The sequence below is a fragment of the Battus philenor genome, unplaced genomic scaffold (genome assembly GCF_028537555.1).
Source record: "Battus philenor isolate CCGP_79_NKW_IND1 unplaced genomic scaffold, ilBatPhil1.0.hap1 SCAF_30, whole genome shotgun sequence".
Classification (NCBI taxonomy): domain Eukaryota; kingdom Metazoa; phylum Arthropoda; class Insecta; order Lepidoptera; family Papilionidae; genus Battus; species Battus philenor.
Genome location: NW_027181694.1, coordinates 799,250 through 820,260, shown reverse-complemented (window position 1 = coordinate 820,260; position 21,011 = coordinate 799,250). Strand labels below are relative to the sequence as shown.

Here is a 21,011-nt window from a genome sequence, read left to right as displayed (position 1 = left end):
TATATTTTCAATATTATCGGTTTAAAGCGGCCTATATATATATATATATATATATATATATATATATATATATATATATATATATATATATATATATATATATATATATATTTATATATAAGGTGGCGCAGAAGTAATGTCACTGTGTGAAGTTATCTTAATTTTTACAAATGGCGTCAAATGTCACTGTGCTTTGACATTTACGATGTAGACATATATATATAAATATATATATATATATATATATATATATATAAGTCATATATATATGGGTAAAGCACAATTTTGGGGAACCATTTTTTACCATTACAAAAACACCTTTCCTTATTATTTCATGGTAGTGTTTTTCCCATCAAGATTAAAAAAAATTGTCGTGGATTATGGGATAGGATTACTTTTGTAAATGTAATTTAACATATTTAAAACAATAAGGTAAGTATGTGAACTCAATGCAAGTTATAATTTTTGTATTAAAGTAGGTAGTAACATTTCGTGAGGGTAGAATGAGAAACAAATTTTTTTTAAAGTTTTATTTCTGTAAATTTACTTAAACTTCTTTTAAAATATAACTTGTTACTATTTTACAATATTTAATAAAATAATGATTTTTGTACTAAAGTTGGTAGTCAAGTTTCGTGAGGGTAGAATGAGAAACAAAATATTTTTTAAGTTTTATTTCTGTAAATTTACTTTAACTTGTTTCAAAATATAACTTGTTAGCATTTTACGATATTTAATAAAATAATGATTTTTGTACTAAAGTAGGTAGTCAAGTTTCGTGAGGGTAGAATGAAAAACAAGAATATTTTTTAAAGTTTTATTCCTGTAAATTTACTTTAACTTCTTTCAAAATATAAAGTGTTTGGATATTTAGATTCACAAATTATGTTTTTTTTTGCTATTAAAGTAGGTAGTCGTGTTTCGTGAGGGTAGAATGAAAAACAATATATATTTTTAAAGTCTAATTCCTGTAAATTTACTTGAACTTGTTGAAAAATATAACTTGTTAGAATTTTACGATATTTAATAAAATAATGATTTTTGTACTAAAATAGGTAGTCGCATTTCGTGAGGGTAGAATGAAAAACAAGAATATTTTTTAAAGTTTTATTTCTGTAAATTTACTTTAACTTCTTTCAAAATATAAAGTGTTTGGATATTTATATTCATAAATTATGTTTTTTTTTGCTATTAAAGTAGGTAGTCGTGTTTCGTGTGGGTAGAATGAAAAACAATATATTTTTTAAAGTTTATTTCCTGTAAATTTACTTTAACTTCTTTAAAAATATAACGTGTTTGGGTATTTAGATTCACAAATTATGTTTTGCTATTAAAGTAGGTAGTCGGGTTTTGTGAGGGTAGAATGAAAAACAAGAATATTTTTTTAAAGTTTTTATTTCAGAAAACATATTTTAACATCATTCAAAATATAACGTGTTCGCGTATTCAATGCCCGTTTTTATTTGTTTCTTTGGATTTACTTAGAGACAACGTTTGAGACGGAATAACTTTAACACTAAACGAAACTTGGAACTTATATGTATAACAGTACACTGTACAGTGTTTGAAACTAATTAAAATGTATTTCATATCGAAATAGTTGGAAACATGTGTATATATATATATATATATGTATATATACACTCAGAAACAAAGTTAAAGTTTTCACCTTTAAAACCTTTTGCCTGATAGCATTTAGTTACCATAGTTGTGAGGGTAGGCTGATAAAAGCGTTCATCCTATATCTTCCTATAGTAACAAATCTCAAAGGGACTTCGACTTAAATTGCTTAATTATGTGAAGTCCGGTCTTTTTATGCCCCCCCCCCCCTCCTACCCTTTTTTTGAGGACCTCCTATTCAACCCAATCTTAGAAAGGAATCTTTAATAACCTTCTCCCTTTTTATTTTTATTGTTGTACTCTTCTTTCATTTTGATCCACATTTATTTTCCATTGTCCAGTTTTTGGTCTCTTATACAGATATCTAAACAATGTATTTGCTATTGCTATTTCTCAAGCCTCTATACTATCAGGACAGAGAGCTGAAAGCGCATGCCTGGACCTTCTGGACCCTAGACCTTAAAATAGAGGGGTTCCGCAAGGACCTCACTTCAGGCCCATACATCACATGAAGTCCATAGTGTTAGGTTTCGTGTACGAACAATTAAACAAGAAGATGCAAGGCGAAGCACTAAAAGTGCATGCCTGGATCTTCTGGACCCTGGATCTTTAACTGGTGTACTGCAAGGACTTGGCCTCAGGTTAGTACATTAAATGAAGTCTATAGTATCAAGTTTCTGCTGATGAAATGCTGTTTACCCTCTTTAGCTTCATCGGGTTTAAGATGGAGCGCAGAGGACATTTAACTTAGACCTCAATAACTAAGCTCGTGGCGTACTTCAGGGACCTTTATTTGGACCCCTATTTTAGATATATCACCAGATCTGTGTATGTAGCAGTTGAACGATGTTCCTGGTAATGTATCGACTTTTAATATAAATAGGTTATAAGTTTAAAAAATAAAATTATGACTGTAATAAAAAAAATAATAGGAAGGATTCCAGATGGATTTCGTAATAAATAGATAGATGTATAGTTTAGCTTGAAAATTTTTGAATAGTCCACAGGGTGTTTTTAAAATGTTATTTGTAATAAAAAAATTCAAAGAAAAAAATATTCCGTAGATCCACACTAAACTTCAGTAACTAAAAACCTTCCAACTATTTCGATATACAGTACCCGGCGATGAATTTTGCACATTGACTTTTGGAAAAAGACAATCGGCTAATTTCGGCTTTGTAGAGCGTTATCTCTGTCGCACACTACCTGTGTGACGTTTTGTCAGTCGTGCGACATACGATTGTCTCTTTCTAAAGGTCGATGTGCAATATTTTTCGCCGGGTGCCGTATTTTATTACTTGCATTAGACGGATACGTAAAAAATACAAAGTTCTCCCGCAAGAACAATAGATGGCGTTGTACAACGGAATACAAAATGGACGCCATTTAAAACGCGTTGAGGGTAGTTCTATAATTGTTTATACAGTTTTTTTTATTTCGATTACTTATATTATTTGTCCTAATTATACCGAATCAAACGTAAAATTATATTACATCTTGTACAGATTACAAATATGTGGGTATTCCTCGAATAACCAGCTCATGTACTTTTTGTGAGGCTTTTTCAAATCTACCCTCATTTTGTATTTTCTCCGTTTACATTGTGCTTCGAGTGAATTGTGTAATATTATTTACAACTGCTTTTCAATATATTTTTCATTATCTAGATAATAGCTTTATATGTAACAACAATATTTTCATACATTTTTATGTTAATGCTGTTTTTATATGTAAACAGGAACCGCACAAAAATAGCAAAAAAAATCTTCGCGAGTAATTATCGCAACAAAATCAAAAATACATTATTTATGCGGTGTATAGGGACTGTATAAAAAGTCGAATTTTAAGACGCCCACCGCTGGACATAGGTACCCAATAGTACAGTTCAAAAGCTGTCTACATTATAGATGTGGGTGGACATCCAACGCTACAATTAAAGTTAAAGAAAAATAAAATAAAAAAATATCTTTTCATTTATGTACTACGTAACTAACTTAAAAAGTGATTTCAATTCAAATCAATAATTTAAATATGCGTCATTGAAATCTTTAGTTATTTTGTTCTATTTATATATATACATATATATATATATATATATATATATATATATATATATATATATATACGCTAACAAGAGAAGTAATTCATTGCATGTTGAATTAAAAAAATGAACATAAATAAAGTGCAAACAAAATGGGGGGTAGGAAAAGAAAAGAGTTGTTAGTATAACTATAAAGTTGTGGTAAAAATGAATTTAAATTGCAAAAATAAATAGATCTTGTAAAGTAATAAAAATGTATATAAAGTCACAAAAGATTATTAAAAATAATTTTATAACACTTTAAGAGAAGGAGGAGAATCGATTACATTTGAGCGCCCTAGTTCTGATCACTGTAGGGTAGATGTAAATGTGTAAACACACGACTGAAAAACTATTGAGGGTACTTGAATATTTTATATACCCACCGATAAATAACGAGGCACTGCACAAGAAAAGACTTGTTTTATTGACCTCGAACGTAGTTATGCTGTTATACAAATATATGTCTATATAACTACATATATATATATATATATATGTACATAACATATGTATATGTGTATTCGAATCTGAACAGAAGTCATGCTTTATAAAAAACATGTGGATATTTTATACACATAGAACCTTTAAAAATTAAAATCATAAATTTGTATTAAATAAAAACATAATATAAAATAAACGACATATAAAATTTTTCATGAATTTAAAAAACATATCAGTCAAACCTAATTGAGAACAGGGTAAGCTAGAATACTCTTTTAATAAGATATTTGATAGATGCTGTCATTATGCCCAACTGAAACCTGTAAAGACAGAAATTGTCCACGCGTGGACCTCCAAGTGAGATTACCACTTGCATGTATCTCTATGAGTAACTCATAAATTTCAAGAGACATTTGTTTCAAGTGAAACAGACGAAAGATTGTTTCATAGTTCTAGAAACATAGATAGTATGTGGGTACTTCGAGAAAACATATGGCAACACTTAGAAATACAAGATGGCGACTATTGAATACTCATTTGTAACGCCTCGGAGAAGATTGAATGTAGTGTTTTTATGAATGAATTATTATTAGTTAGTTTGAAATTACTGAATTTTTGTGTTAAAGATAGGGAACATGTATTTCTCCGTTTACCCTCGTATATGTGTTTAGTGTGTTATTATATATATACAGTATTTTATAGACATTTATAAGTGAGACAGATTCGCCAGAAGAAATTAGTGTTAGTTAAAAACACCTATATGAGAAAAAGAGAGAAAATATCGCAGTATTTTGACCTCTCGCTTATAGGTTTGACTGTAATTGTAAAAGTTCATGTAAAATGCAATATCGTTATCAAATTAATAAGTCTGAAGCTAAAAAATAAAAGTTATTTAGTTTTGAAGCTAAAAGTACATTTTTAAATAAAAATCTTCAATTGGAGGGTAGTTCGAGAAATTATTTTCGTTTTACAACTACCCTCCGTTTTCTATAACGTCTTGTGTTTGCCGAACACTTGCAGGCTTAAGCTTAGGTGATATTGTTTATGAACTGTTCGCGTGTACGATTAATATTTTAACATTTGGTATAAAGGCGTGTAAAATTTAAAACTACCCGCGTTAGCGAATATGCTGATTCAGTGACAGCTAGGCGAAGCCAATGAACTTTCGCATTTGTCGACCGATGCGTGTCATGTTGGTGCAGAGTTCCTGATCTCTGTAACAATATTAGCACTTTTAAAAATAACTACCATTTTGGTAGGAATTTGTGGACTTAGTAGGATCAACAAAGACATCTACCGATATATTTTACAATCAATCAGTAGTTTTTTATTTATCAAGAGAATCTTAATCTTAAATCTACCAGGGTTCAAAACGCACCCTGAAGAGTCCACAACAAACCCAAGTCTTTTTGTGATTACTTCTTCTTTTCAGCTGATACGAGTAACCTTAAAAGTCTCATGATTAGTCTTATGCTGCCCGTATCCAGCTAAATACACAACCTTCACTATGTCATCGATCCAGCTAGAAGGGGACTTACTCATGCTGCGTCTACCAGCTTGTGGTCGTCACTCGATCCCAAATGCCATTTCAGACGAACGAGACCATTTGAGACTTTCGATCGCAGGTCGCGGATTCGATTTCCAGATAAATTCTTATATATGCGCATTTATTATATAGGATTGCCACTGCGTACCACAATTACCACATTGCGATCGCCAACCCGCCTACCATGCGTGGCGATTGGTATATCCCCCCATGTATATCTTTGGGAGAGGTCTATGCTTGCATATATATAAAAAATATATTTCAGGGGAAGAGGATTGAGACTTTCGATTGCAGGTCGTGGATTCGATTTCCAGATAAATTCTTATATATGTGCATTTATTATATAGGATTGTCACTGCACAATTCACAAATAAGTTTCCACATGGGTAGCATCGTCTTCTGCTTACCATAATACCAAACTATGATCGCCATTTCGCCTGCCATGCGTGGCGATTGCTATATCCTCCCATATAAATCTTTGGGAGAGGTCTATTCTTGCACTTATATATATATATATATAGTAGGTGTCTTACCGTATGTCACCCCACCCGCCGTTTCCTTTGGTGAGTTTCTTGTTGTGTTTGGCACCACCAGCGCTGATGGTAGCCGACACACGCGTCGGGAACATGCTGGCCTTGGCCGTCTGGAGCAGTTTCTGCACCTTGCTGATCACCGTCGACGCGTTGCAGTTAGACTTCTTGTGGTGGATGCCACTGGTAAGGTTGAACGAGTTCCAATAAATACATGCAAGAAATATCCACCTGTTTACTCATCAGGATATCTCTGGAACCATTAGACTTAGAGAATTGAGGTTTGGTAGAAGTATTCGTTACGCCGAGTGGAGATCAGCTAAGAACGAAAATCCTTGAAGATGTTACCATTAGGATCTACCTATGAGACTGAACGAAAGTGGCCGATGCCAATCCACTGGACTATGAATTGCGAAGGCCATATAGCACGAAAAGCTGATGGCCGCTGGAGTTTTTAGTTCTTGAGTGGAGACCTTCGATCATCTGAAGCATTGGACGTCCACCAGGTTGTCAGAAATCTGGATGCAGACTGCTTCCAACCTGTCTTATTGGAAATCTATGACACCCATGTCTATAAATGAACATCCTACGACTAAAATGATGATTTATCGAATGATGACATAATAATCATCAAATTTTATTAGAAAAGATCACAAATCTATTAGATAGTAAAACATGAAACGTTATGTGTTGGATTAATATGGAAAGGGCATTTGTATTAAATAACATGAGACAAGTACACCTGTCAGTATCTGAAGCCCTTTCCATAATATCTTAGCTGATAACTAGTAATACTGTGATCAAAGAGTAAGATGAATTCGTTAATAAAATGTTAATTATTTATTTATTATGTCAAATCAATTTTATCACCTTCATAGTAATCACTTTTACAAAGCCTTTTCTAGTCATCGAAACATTAGAAATAGTCTTATTCCGGTACAGCCTTCAAGACCTTTGGTTTTTATCTCCTCAATCGTGTCAAAATGGCGTCCACGTATCGACCTTGGGTTTCCTGAACAGCCAGAACTCGTTCCAAGTCAAATGTTAACAGTCTTTTTAATGACAATTTCACCCTACTTTTTGATCGGAGCGTTATATTTATTGAGATATCAAAACACCTCACCATTCACCAATATGGAAGACTCTCGGACCTTTGCAGAGTATGACCTTGAACTTCTCCCTACCAGGTCGGTTCTGCGAGAGATGCAGCAATGAATAATCCCAATTATAATCGTCGTACGCGCAGAACTGATCCTGCAGCTCCATGATGCTGTTCCACACCGTCCTGTTGAACACCATCCCCATGTTGTGCATGCTTGAATGCCATGGGGTTATTTCGACCTGGAATTAAATGTTTCACTTCATTGGCCGAAATTTCCTCATCACCCTCGGGTAGATCTCCACCAGGTTGACCGACGACGTATTCAAGGTCAACACCATCATCGCGGAGAACTTTGGATGACGTCTATGCCTTGTAATAGGAAGCCATCATATAAAATTTATAGATATGAAAAAGTATTCATGGTTGCGTTACAAATGAGGCACTTTTTACTTAGAGGGGGGGGGGGGTGAAACATCAACATCATCACCACGTGATTAGAACGTTGAATCATCAGTTTAGTTACAGACTTTATAAGGCATATGAGGGTAGAACAGTTTTACCACAAGATAAACTTTGTTGAGTCTTATTGAAAATATAATTAGGATGTCCAAAAGTGGACTTGTTACGTAAATTACGATGATTTATTGACGTCATAATAAAATTTTATTAGTAAATATAACAAAATATATATCAAAAGTTGAGTTGGGTTAATAAGGAAAGCGCTTTTGTATGGTACAAATTTAGGCACTAACACTGTTAAATGCTTGTAATTCATTAAAAAAATCTATTAGTAAATGAAGCCATTTCCATAATATCTTAACTTACGTCTGATATATATTGGAGTTGGTAGAATAATCACACAGGCAACACAACATGTTTCTTATAAGCGTACATGCAAACCAAGCAAAAGTTTATAAATGATTATAAAATAAATTACTAGATACAAAGAAGATTCAAGACAATAATTACTAATTATACAGGGTGGACCAGAAGTTATTTTTATATAACAACATAATTTTGACCTTCAAAACAGTTTCTTCAACTAGATGACGCGACATATACATACAGTGAGTATTTAGGAGTTGTAAATGAAATATTTAATGGAATCAGGCGTTACCTTGCGCAAGTCCATCCTAAGTAAGATAAGGACCAACATTTAGCCACTTCCGCACATGCAGTGGTAGTCGTGCAACAAAGTGCACAGCCCGCCTACCGTTACCCCGATTAGTGCCACTCTGTGTTTGGCACTAATTGGTGTAACATAACTCCTGAGGATGCCCCGTGGAGGGGTGAAACACGTGTCGAGTGATTTGACGGTGACAGTTGTGTAATTCGCATTGTTTGCCGCACGCCGCATTTATCAGCAGGCTGGCTGGCGGTGCACTTTGTTGCACGACTACCACTGCATGTGCGGAAGTGACTAAATATTGGTCCTTTTCTTACTAGTAAATGATATGGTGGTGAATAGATATCGAAGGGATATTCTCTGGTCTCACAGAGCCCAGGGCTCACGCCACTGGACCTTCTTCTGGGAGCCTTCTGGAAACCTACCCTACTAGAAATACGCCCCCCTGTACATAACATTTGTATTAAAACGAAAGATTTAAAATGGTAGTCATTTTTCGGAATACCCCCTTATGGAACGTTCCTATTTTGAAAAAAACTAGTCTGAATTTTATTTTAAAAAAAACTCCACGTGTTAACCACATTATAAATTTTCTTACTAGTTTATGGTTTCTAAAATCAGCCCAACTAAATGACCCACCCTGTATATATCTAAAACTATGAAATATTTTAAAACTAGCAACACACGTTGTTTTATAGAGAAACCGAAATGAGATTACACTCAAAAAGTTTTATTAAGACTTTATTTGTGAAATACCGCATTGTTTGTTGTTTAGGGAAGCCCTTTTTTGGTATGGGGGATTGGCATCTTCTGCATGGCCACCAGCTATACCTTTGGGGGTAGAGACATGGTTATATGGGATTACCCAATAAAAACCCTTAAGTGGTCTTCCGTATCTTTGGTGGAGGCGAAGAATCTCCTACGAAACTCGCAGATGACCCTCAGTATGTACACATATCATGGGATGAATCAGTGCCTCCTCCGGCATCCTCACTGTATCGCAGCGACACAAGACCACTTCGCATCGCTGCCCTTCTCGGGTTAGCATTAAACTTTCGGCGCCTTTACCGATTTGCCTCGCTCACTGCCAGTTGAGACGCGAAATTCTAGACCTCGGTTTTCTAAGGATCTCCACATTTTTAACCATTCTACCACAAAACAGCGTATCTTTGATCAAAAATTATTTTGAAGAATTTTTTACTCTTTTTCAAAATGCAATTACTTTATATGTCGAACCTATCCACCGCACAAACATGTTTAAGTGTACTCTCTTTAAATCACTATATTTTTAAATACAAAATGAAATACATGCAACATTTTAATGTATAACAAAGTATATACATACATATATATATATATATATATATATATATATATATATATATATATATATATATATATATATTATATATATATATATATGAACCTGAAAGTAATGTCTCCGTCGACATACAGAAAAACCGATTGATTTGTTACCGCTCCGGCATTGATTTGTATACTAGACAGCAAAAGGTTGTTGACGAAGGTGAATATATTGTTGATTAGAAATAAAAACTTGTTAGAAATGTAGTCGTGTGAATTTAACTTAAGAAAGCGACATTACTTTCCAGTCCCCCTGATACTGTGATCAAAAAGTAAGTTGATATTGTCGTTTAAAATTCCCGGGCTAAATTGGTAGGTCTGTCTATAACATAGAACAAGCATCTGTTTTTACAAAGCCTTCGTCTGGTTTTGTTGTTCAAACTTAAAAGACCAATGGACGCAATTTTAACACGACAGGAGATAAAAACCTATTCGAAGATCTTGAAGGCTATATCAGATAGACTATTCTGTTTTGACCTTTTTATCGGACTGGCATGAAAATGAACAATTTATATTTTACTTTCAAATTCACATTACTATTTGATCACAATATTATTACAATTAAATTGTAAAGATAAGACTTTAAAATCCAAAATAAATTCCTACAATATCTAAAATATTATTTCTGTATATAAAATATTTCACTATACATTCAAAATCAGAAGTATCATATTAGGATGTAGATATGCATATCTTAAACTAAACTAAACGTGTGTTACCTTAATATGGAAAGCATTTTTGTATTTATCACGACTTTATACTACCCTGCGATAAATACTGCACATCGGCCTTTGGAAAGAGACAATCGGTTAATTTCGGCTTCGTATAGCTCTATCTCTGTCCCACACTACCTATGTGACGTTTTGTCAGTCGTCGTATTTCGTGCGACAGAGATAACGCTCTACGAAGCCGAAATTAGCCGATTGTCTCTTTCAAAAGCTCGATGTGCAATATTTATCGCCGGGTACTCTAACTGACTTTGTTTTCGGTTCTTTGCCCATTTTAAACATTTTTAATTATACTTTAAAATAAATTGCATTACCTACAGTGAGATTTCTAATGAAGCCATACATACGAATTTAGATTTAGAAAAATTCAGACGAAATGTTTCGTTGTTTCCTGAACCATAGACAGAATAATACAGACTATAAATAATTATAAATAAATAGCATAATTATACCGGCTTTTGTGAGGGTATTGCTAAAAATATTTTTTAGTCTCATCTAAAATGAATTTAATGTAAAGGCTTCCATAGTTTTTTATCCAAAAAAAATACAGATAAAAATGCATCCATAATATCTCTGATTATAATTAAATTAAAATAAATTTTGCTACCAATTTTGGTAGAATATATATTTTCCACCAAAAAGTGTTGCCAGCAAAAGTTTTACCAAATTATATTTATTTCAAATTATTCATGCAATTCAAGCCTTGTATTACATGCTAATATTGTAGGAATAACTACCACAGATAAACAATGTATTGTGTGTGTATTTTTTTTAACAGGATTACAATTTACTCTATAAATTTAAACACATTTTTCAATATACATGGTGATGGGTTTTGGGTGTAAAATCCCTAAAGGGCTGGTGTAAAGCTTTTTTACACCTATTTTCAATCATCCTGTATAACATGATCACTCTGAAAAATACACTTTAAATTACAGAACAAAAACTACAGATACAGATAGTAAAAAATAATTTATATAGTATAGTATATTTATATAATGTAGTATAGTATATATATATAGTAATATGATTTTTAAATACTTTATGTCTTACTATAATATCTTTACGTAATTTATTATTGGCATGTTTTGCAAATAATAAATCATTATATATTAATATTCATTTTACTTCTATTCGCCGCCTTTGCATCCATTTGCCATTACTCTATATATACACACATATATATTTATGTATACATATACATATATTGTTGCAGCAATAATTTAGAACAGCGACGATAGATGGCGCTTTTAGTCAGTTGCTACACGCTATCTTTTGACAATAGCATAAATGGAAACTTTCTTTAATCTAATACTTAAATGTTTACATTCCAATTTTGAATTCCCTTCGTTTTTCCTTCTCTTTTCTGTTTATACTATAAATCTTCAATTAAATTGTATTTAAAAAGTCATTGACATTAGTAACACAGCAAATTTTTTTTAGAACAATTTTAAATGTATATTTTTATAATTAAAATATATCTATCCAATCCACCTAATATTATAACAAAAAAAAATATTTATTATTTTCTAGCATAACTAATATGTTTAATTATTACAAAAATAGAATAAATGTCTTCATGCATCAAGCATATCTACATAGGATTTTTAATCATATCACAGACAAAATAAACAATTATTTATCTGTACACTTTTGACACTGACAGTTGTTTTGGCGCCAAAATTGAAAATGTCATTACAGATTTATTTCGCAAAATTGTTTATTTTCTCTGTTGTTTCGTTAATTGGATTAGTACATGCTTTATATACAGGATGTTTATATACCTCTACCATTCTACAGTTGGATTTATTTTTTTGGTAAATGAAAAAAACAATAAATTTGCACAGTTTGTGTCGTGAAAATGAATAAATTATTTTAAACTAGCAAATGTCGTTTTAATTAATTTTTAAATACATTAATTAAATATATGAAATTATAAATTAGTTTTTGATATGAAAAATGTTACTGTGATAACAATTTTAGTTTTGATTTTGGTGCTGTTGGAGGCCATATTTTGTATGTATAGAGGGGAACCTTTATATTCAACCTATAGATTAATAAATATCTTGCCACAATTTAAAAAAATGTTTTATATGATTACAGAAAACTCTATTCGCTTCAAATCGATTCTATTTTCAAAATGATTGTTCTATTTTAGAATTGTTATTGTACAAGTGATTATATGTGAAAAAGAATGATTTTTTTTTAAATTGACAATAGATAGTTTTTTATTTATTTCTACATTGCTTTCTCTATTATATACAAGAATTTCAACTATTATATAATCATTTTTTTTTTAATTTCATCTCAATAATATTTTTTTTATTTTTAAACTTTAGTTTCAGATTTTATCCCTGTTAAGATTTATCAAGGCAATATATATATACCAATCTGCAAAATAATCAAGCCTAGGGGTGTCAAATTTGCGGCCTAAGATGGACTTATATATATATATATATATATATATATATATAAGTATGTGTGTGTGTGTCCCTTATCTCTTTACTTTATAAATATTAATATGTAACGAAGTACTAGTCAAAATTTATCGCGTGTTCGATTCCCTGGATACAATCTTATATAATACATACTCTGTACATTAATTATATAGGATTGCCATTGCTCAGCAGCGACGCCTGCATACCACAACACCACACTGCGATCGCCAACCCTGTCAAACTTGGCGATTACAATGTCATATAGTGGCTGTTTATTGCGGAAACTACAACTACATTTTTGAACTGTGTGTCAAAAGTTAAATTTTGAATTTGACACCTGTCATCTGACCCCATCTGAGGTCTCTACAAAATATTTCACGCGTTATCAACGTCTTACTAGACACATTCTCATAAACACAACACAAATACTTAATGTATAAAAATTCTAAGTTTAATGTGGGTATTATGAAAAAAGTTGAACTAAAATCACAACTACCCACAAACTGTGCGAATGTATTGTTGCACCTTTTGATTGGCGGAGTAGAGATAGGGGTAGACTTGGTAGTTCCAGCTCTGGACGGCGCGGTTGCGACGCTCCTCGGCCGCGGAACGCACTTGCTGAACGTAACTCAGGCTGACATGTTTCCTCTGAACACCCACAAGTTCACATACCATAACCAATGTAGTTCACTTAAAGTTTACAATTCAAATTATATTTTAATTTCGCATTTAAACTAGCAAAGTAGTAAGATCTTTTTATATTAAATTTAACAATGTTTCATGTGTACATTATAATATCAAACTAAATGAACGAACAAACCAAATTCCACACATTTAGATCAATGTAATTCAATAATAAGATTAATTTAATATTGAACATTTAATTTTAGATTTAAAACTAAGAAAAGAAAGTTTAAATAATCTCGTGGAACTTTATTATATATGCATACACTCAGACACATGATTATATTTGTTAAATTTTAAACTATCGAAACATTAAACAAATGCATGTTTATTATATAACAATTAAAAACTATAGACCAGATCTATCGTCTTTCTACCCTTCTTGACAGCCACCTGTCAAACATGACAGCTGTCAGAGAATTCGAAACTTGAGTTTATTGACAGCTGTCAGTGTATTTGACAGCTGTCAGAATTTATGTCCGCAATCAAAGGTATGTTCTATGCTATAACATCTTAAATGATATTACATTCCATTTCTTAAACAAAGATATTGTTAATCCTAAATTTATTAGTTGACAGATAAAATGAAAAATGTCTCGATTCTATTCGTGAATGAAAATCGATTAATTCGAAATACAGATTATAATTAATAATGAACGAGCAAGATGGCGGGAAGATGTGACATTTATATTTTATTAATAATTTCATATATTATTTTATATATATTAGATTATGTATATTAAACATCATAAATTATATATATATATAAACGAAATATCTACTTGTCAATTGACTCATCGTGATATCTCTTAAACCTTATTGTGTGGAGGCTTTAAATTTGGAACAAATATTCCAATAGCCCATTAGAGATCAGTTAAGAACGAATATTACTAAATTCCCCCCCAAAAGAGGGGATTTTGGAAGTGGACTTTCATTATCGAACTGAACAAAGAGATAGTTTTAATATATAAGACTTTGATTTATAATTCAAATTGAACTCTATTGTTTACGGAATAAGATTAATTTTACCTTGTCATTATACGTGTGCTAAGAACGGATTTTACTAAATTCCCCCCCAAAGGGGTGGTTTTAGGAGTGGACTTTAACTATCGAACTGAACAAAGAGATAGTTTTAATATATAAGACTTTGATTTATAATTCAAATCAAATTGAACTCTATTGTTTAAAGAATATGATTAATTTTACCTTGTCATTATACGTGTGGTATTGATAAGTCTTAAGATAGGTCCCAAGACACAGGATCTCGCAGTGCGGGCAGCTCCTGTCCGCTGTGGTGCGGAGAAGATGGAGCATGTGGATGAAGTCTTCTGCCACGTAATGATCTTCTTCCAAGAACACCACCATGCCTGAAAAAATTGATTTGTGTGACGTTCCATGGTGAACATTGTCTTTAAAAGAATTTTGCGGCTATTTCTCTGTTATGTGTATATAAAATTATTATAATGTACTGTCTGTCTTAGAGTCTTCATTAGATGACTCCATATTTAAAGACTCATTGCATGATAAATATTTTTTATTTTATTTTTTGTTATAATTTCACTTACTTATCAATCTTCACAGATTCTTCCATTGTTCCTTTATTCATCACCAAGATATATTTCAAAATACATCATCATTAGAACAGCCAATCATTTAGTGATGATTTTCATATAAAAGCAAGATTCTTTGATATTAAATTAAGACGCAGTTAAATTGTTGAAAGGCGTATCCGTTGGAGAGAAACTCAAGAAACAGACTGAACAAATCTAATGTTGCCACATAAAATAAATATTTTTTTTTAACACATAAATGAACAGATGTTTGTCTTCCATTTCACCTGATGGAAAGTGTAGATGAAGACGAAGGTTATACACGCCCATCCAAAATAAACCTGCTCATTCTACTCTTAAAGGCTCCAGAGTTCAACTCATCAGGAAAAATAGACCCAGGCAGGTAGTTCCAGATCTTGGCGACTCTCACCAAAAACGAGCTGTCAAACCGTTTAGTTCGACTTCAGGGTATGTCAACAACGTATGGATGAAACTTTTGCCTGCGCCTAGTAGTCCGATAAAGGAATGGAGATGGCTCAATCAGTTCGAAAAGAGCCTTCGAGCACTCTCCAAAGTGTATCCTATAAAAAACCGATAAGTTGGCAACTCGACGATGCTCAAGGGTGTGTAGTCTGCTATTTGAGAGCTTTTCGTTGTTAATTAACCTACGGGTTCTTCGGTCAACTGTTAACCCTTTTCTGTGGGAATATTTAAAAACTGGCAATGCTATTACACCAATATCTCGCTTTGCGTCGTTTCGTTTTGCGTTTTTTTCGAAGTTGCGTCGCTGCTTAATTAGTACTAATTTTCACTGTGCGTTGTTTTGAGTTCGAGTCTTTAATTTTTTTTAATATTCTTTCTTTTCTAAAAGATGGCAACACTTGCGCCATGCCATCAAAACTCGGGGATTCCCTTTCTAACTAAAAATCAACGCAATTTGAATACAGTTTTATTTTCACTTTGTTTTGCTAATTTTGGAGTTCAGTTTTAATTAAGTAGTGTGTTGTAATGTAGTGTGTTGTGCTTTTTTAAAAAGAGAATAATAAATATATATAAATTTTTACGTATTGTTTCTGGTTACAAAAAAGGTAAATATTATTTAATTTATTTTTAAGTAGTATTTTCGTGACCCTGGAACCTATCTTCGATCTTTACATGGTTTGCTATAGAAAATCTTAATTCACTTTGCGGCGTTTCAATTTGCGTCGTGTTTTTTTGGAACGTAACCACGACGCAAAGTGAGGTATTGGTGTACTATTAGAAACTTGTTAGTTCCACTATATATACGTCGATAGATGGCGCAAATATAAATCAAGGCAATAGATGGCGTTACTCGTTAGATACAAATGTAAAGAAATGAAAATATACAAAACCTGTATGGGTGGTGGTACACTGGAGCTGATTGAAGATTCTGTTGGCTTTCCACCACCAGTGGTGCTTTGTTTGGGTGTATTTTGCCTCGCGGTAGTGGCCGTGAAGATCTGGGTGGTGAGCGTTGTTGCATTTCATCTTGATTGCTCTGAGGACATTGGTATGGTGGTGTCTTTATTTTTTTAATGGTCATATTGGGGACCACTCGTTCCCCTATCTCGTGTGGGACAGGGACTTTTTATTTCTAATAATTTATTCATATTATTTTCTATTATTATCATTCTTCTCACATATTATCTGTCGTACTGTTTCTTTCGTTCTACAATTTTCCCAGTCTTTCTCTTTCATTCCATTAGCCATACATCCATCCTCAACCACTACATTCTAGGTTTCCTTACTGTTTTATTTTGCAACATTACCTTTCTTGTTCATACATTTAACACACATTTTCTTTATAATTATCATATTATATTATACTGTTTATTGCACTATTTTTTGGTACTATTTTATTTACTTTATTTCTATATTTTAGTGTTTGCTTTACTTTATTATTCATATTCAAGTCTATTTGAATCTACTACTGTGTTTTATTTTTACTTATGGCATTTATCACCACCTTCCTGCAGTAGCTGAGGAAGCATTCTTTCTCCCCTTTGTCTTTGACAAAAGTACCTTACCATGGGTATGTCCTCATTAGGAGGAGTGAAGACAGGACTGGTCATAGTGATGATATTAATCTGAGGCCTGTGCCTTTCAATGGGCTTCTACCCTGACACGGTGATGAAAATCACCAATCACATCTTATAGTCCTGGGATTGATAGGAGATTAAAACAGAATAAAAAAGTCCAGGTTTTCTGAACCACTTACTGTTCTAAATGGGCATCTCTTGGACAGTCGTTGGGATCGACCCCCGGGAACTCATTGGGGTGCGTTTGTATGGAATAAGGATAGAAAATCTGCATCACCTGGAATATAAATTAAAATCCATTAATATATATATATATTATATATATATATATATTATATCCATTAATATATATATATATATATATATATATATATATATATATATATATATATATATACATATATATTTACACTGCTTACAAACAAATTTCCATAAGTAACAAAAGGACCAATATTTAGCCACTTCCGCACTGATAAATGCGTGTTTCACCCCTCCACGGGGCATTTTCAGGAGTTATGTTACACCGATTAGTGCCAAACACAGAGTCACTGTGACTGGTTTGGCGGTGGCGGTTGTGTGATTCGCATTGTTTGCCGCATACGCATTTATCAGCGGGCTGGCTGGCGGTGCACTTTATTGCATGACTACTACTGCATGTGCGAAAGTGGCTAAATGTTGGTCCTTTTCTTACTTAAGATGGACTTCGAGGTAACGCCTGATTCCATTAAAAATTTCCATATGGGTAGCAGCGTCCTCTGCGTACCATAATACCACACTGCGATCGCCAACCCGCTAAGTGTGGCGATTATGGTATATCCCCATCATCAAATCTGGACAAACACATGATTCCCTGCACTGTAGGGGAAATACAGTGTCATGTTTGATTCCTACCCACTAAAACTTTCCGTACCTTATGAGGATTGGAAGGAAGGACGCGGGATCTCTTCCACCGAACTCACTGCTGACCCCTTGGTACTATATCAAGGCATATTCTCGCTTTACCGAAGGAATACGAGGATTTTTAGGAGAGGCTTGTACCCTACAGTGGACGTCTATTGTAACGACATCCCAACTACCACTTTCAAATACCTTACTTCACTTGTAAGTCCATAACTTCTAACACAACTCTTAACGTTCTAACTGCCAAGCTGTTTTGGCCATGACTTCCCCAGGTGTCAAATGGAAAATCAAGTGTAGGCTTTCCTTATGTGAAAATTTGGGATCTTTACATTCTGTGAATGAATATAACACATTATGTATATCATTATGTACTGAGACCGCCGGCGACCTTCATGGCACTTAAAGGCAACGGTTTGCCATGAGGTCGCCGGCGGGTCACGTTTTTGTAACACAGAAAACACGATAGGTTTTCAAAGCCAGCTTTAAAATATGAGTAAATTGTGAATTCATATATAAAGAAAGGTTTCTATATACATATCCCAATGTAAATTTTATATAAAAAGTGAGGCCGCCCGCGGTCTCATTGGCACCCATGGTAACCGCTTCTAAAACATGCTGCAAATCGTATACCATCCCGTGATCCAGTTGCTAGGTGCCTAATGAAGCTAATAATTACCGGAGGGTCGGAAAAAAATAATATTCCTTAGATATACAGATGAAAATTTGTGAGGTAGCCGGCGGCCCTCACGGCACCTATTGTTGGGTATCGTGAGGTAGCCGGCGGTCCTCATGGCACTTAAAAGATTAATACACTACCATTTGATTTCATCACCTATTATGAATGTTCTTACCTTGGTGAAGTCTATACTCCTGACGAGGGCGTTTATTTCATCGTCGTAGTAGTCATGGGAGAAGACCAGCAGTGTGCGGTCGATGTCTCGCGCCTGGGCCAGAGACACTATCAGATGACGCAGGTAAGTCAAACGTGTGTGCACCTGGAAGAGAAGGATTAGTCACTTGGAGTTCCAATAAAACCATGTTTTAATGTGCCACCCCCCTTTAAAGGCTATAAAGGGGGGGGGGGTGGCAACACACAGCGAATCAGCGACAGTTGGTTGCTGCTATAAGGTTCTAGAAAAGTGATCAAAGACCGACTGACGTAGGTAGGGTATGCACCTGGAAGCGAAGGATTAGTCCCTATGGGTTCTAATAAAACTATGTTTTAATGTGCCCCCCCCCCTTTTAAAGGCTATAAAGGGGGGGGGGATGGCAACACACAGCGAATCAGCGACAGTTGGTTGCTGCTATAAGGTTCTAGAAAAGTGATCAAAGACCGACTGACGTAGGTAGGGTATGCACCTGGAAGCGAAGGATTAGTCCCTATGGGTTCTAATAAAACTATGTTTTAATGTGCCCCCCCCCTTTTAAAGGCTATAAAGGGGGGGGGGATGGCAACACACAGCGAATCAGCGACAGTTGGTTGCTGCTATAAGGTTCTAGAAAAGTGATCAATGACCGACTGACGTAGGTAGGGTATGCACCTGGAAGCGAATGATTAGTCCCTATGGGTTCTAATAAAACTATGTTTTAATGTGCCACCCCCTTTAAAGGCTATAAAAGGGGGGGGGGTGGCAACACACAGCGAATCAGCGACAGTTGGTTGCTGCTATAAGGTTCTAGAAAAGTGATCAATGACCGACTGACGTAGGTAGGGTATGCACTTGGAAGCGAAGGATTAGTCCCTATGGGTTCTAATAAAACTATGTTTTAATGTGCCACCCCCTTTAAAGGCTATAAAGGGGGGGGGGGTGGCAACACACAGCGAATCAGCGACAGTTGGTTGCTGCTATAAGGTTCTAGAAAAGTGATCAAAGACCGACTGACGTAGGTAGGGTATGCACCTGGAAGCGAAGGATTAGTCCCTATGGGTTCTAATAAAACTATGTTTTAATGTGCCCCCCCCCCCCTTTTAAAGGCTATAAAGGGGGGGGGGATGGCAACACACAGCGAATCAGCGACAGTTGGTTGCTGCTATAAGGTTCTAGAAAAGTGATCAAAGACCGACTGACGTAGGTAGGGTATGCACCTGGAAGCGAAGGATTAGTCCCTATGGGTTCTAATAAAACTATGTTTTAATGTGCCCCCCCCCCTTTTAAAGGCTATAAAGGGGGGGGGGGATGGCAACACACAGCGAATCAGCGACAGTTGGTTGCTGCTATAAGGTTCTAGAAAAGTGATCAATGACCGACTGACGTAGGTAGGGTATGCACCTGGAAGCGAATGATTAGTCCCTATGGGTTCTAATAAAACTATGTTTTAATGTGCCACCCCCTTTAAAGGCTATAAAAGGGGGGGGGGTGGCAACACACAGCGAATCAGCGACAGTTGGTTGCTGCTATAAGGTTCTAGAAAAGTGATCAATGACCGACTGACGTAGGTAGGGTATGCACTTGGAAGCGAAGGATTAGTCCCTATGGGTTCTAATAAAACTATGTTTTAATGTGCCACCCCCTTTAAAGGCTATAAAGGGGGGGGGGGGTGGCAACACACAGCGAATCAGCGACAGTTGGTTGCTGCTATAAGGTTCTAGAAAAGTGATCACAGACCGACATAGGCAGCGCAGTTTCACACTTTGCTAATGTTATAAACAGTCCTAACTTAGAAAAAAAAATCCTGACTTCCAATTTTTTTAATTTAAAAAAAAATTCAACTTGCCGATATATCTGACGACGTATTTTTCAGAAAAAAAAAAACGATTGATTTGTTACCGCTCCGGAATTAATTTGTATACTAGACGGCAAAAGGTTGATAACGAAGGTGAATATATTGTTAATTAGAAAT

The 21,011-nt window shown here is 34.3% G+C and overlaps 1 protein-coding gene across 5 annotated transcripts in view; it reads right to left on the bottom strand.

Annotated features, from left to right (window-relative positions):
- Positions 1-4,788: 4,788 nt before the first annotated feature.
- Mgat2 (alpha-1,6-mannosyl-glycoprotein 2-beta-N-acetylglucosaminyltransferase) overlaps positions 4,789-21,011 on the bottom strand; it is a 77,045-nt gene continuing 60,822 nt past the window's right edge. For 3 of the 5 annotated variants that reach the window (XM_068771083.1, XM_068771084.1, XM_068771085.1), the window contains 8 exons: positions 19,022-19,165; positions 17,450-17,547; positions 16,584-16,729; positions 14,867-15,027; positions 13,502-13,624; positions 7,344-7,561; positions 6,224-6,403; positions 4,789-5,358 (listed from right to left, as the gene is read on the bottom strand). In XM_068771083.1, the coding sequence (XP_068627184.1) occupies positions 5,289-5,358; positions 6,224-6,403; positions 7,344-7,561; positions 13,502-13,624; positions 14,867-15,027; positions 16,584-16,729; positions 17,450-17,547; positions 19,022-19,165 (1,140 nt within the window). In that variant the 3' untranslated portion in view covers positions 4,789-5,288. The remainder of the gene's footprint in view (positions 5,359-6,223; positions 6,404-7,343; positions 7,562-13,501; positions 13,625-14,866; positions 15,028-16,583; positions 16,730-17,449; positions 17,548-19,021; positions 19,166-21,011) is intronic. The other 2 variants (XM_068771086.1, XM_068771087.1) reach the window with 1 other exon arrangement.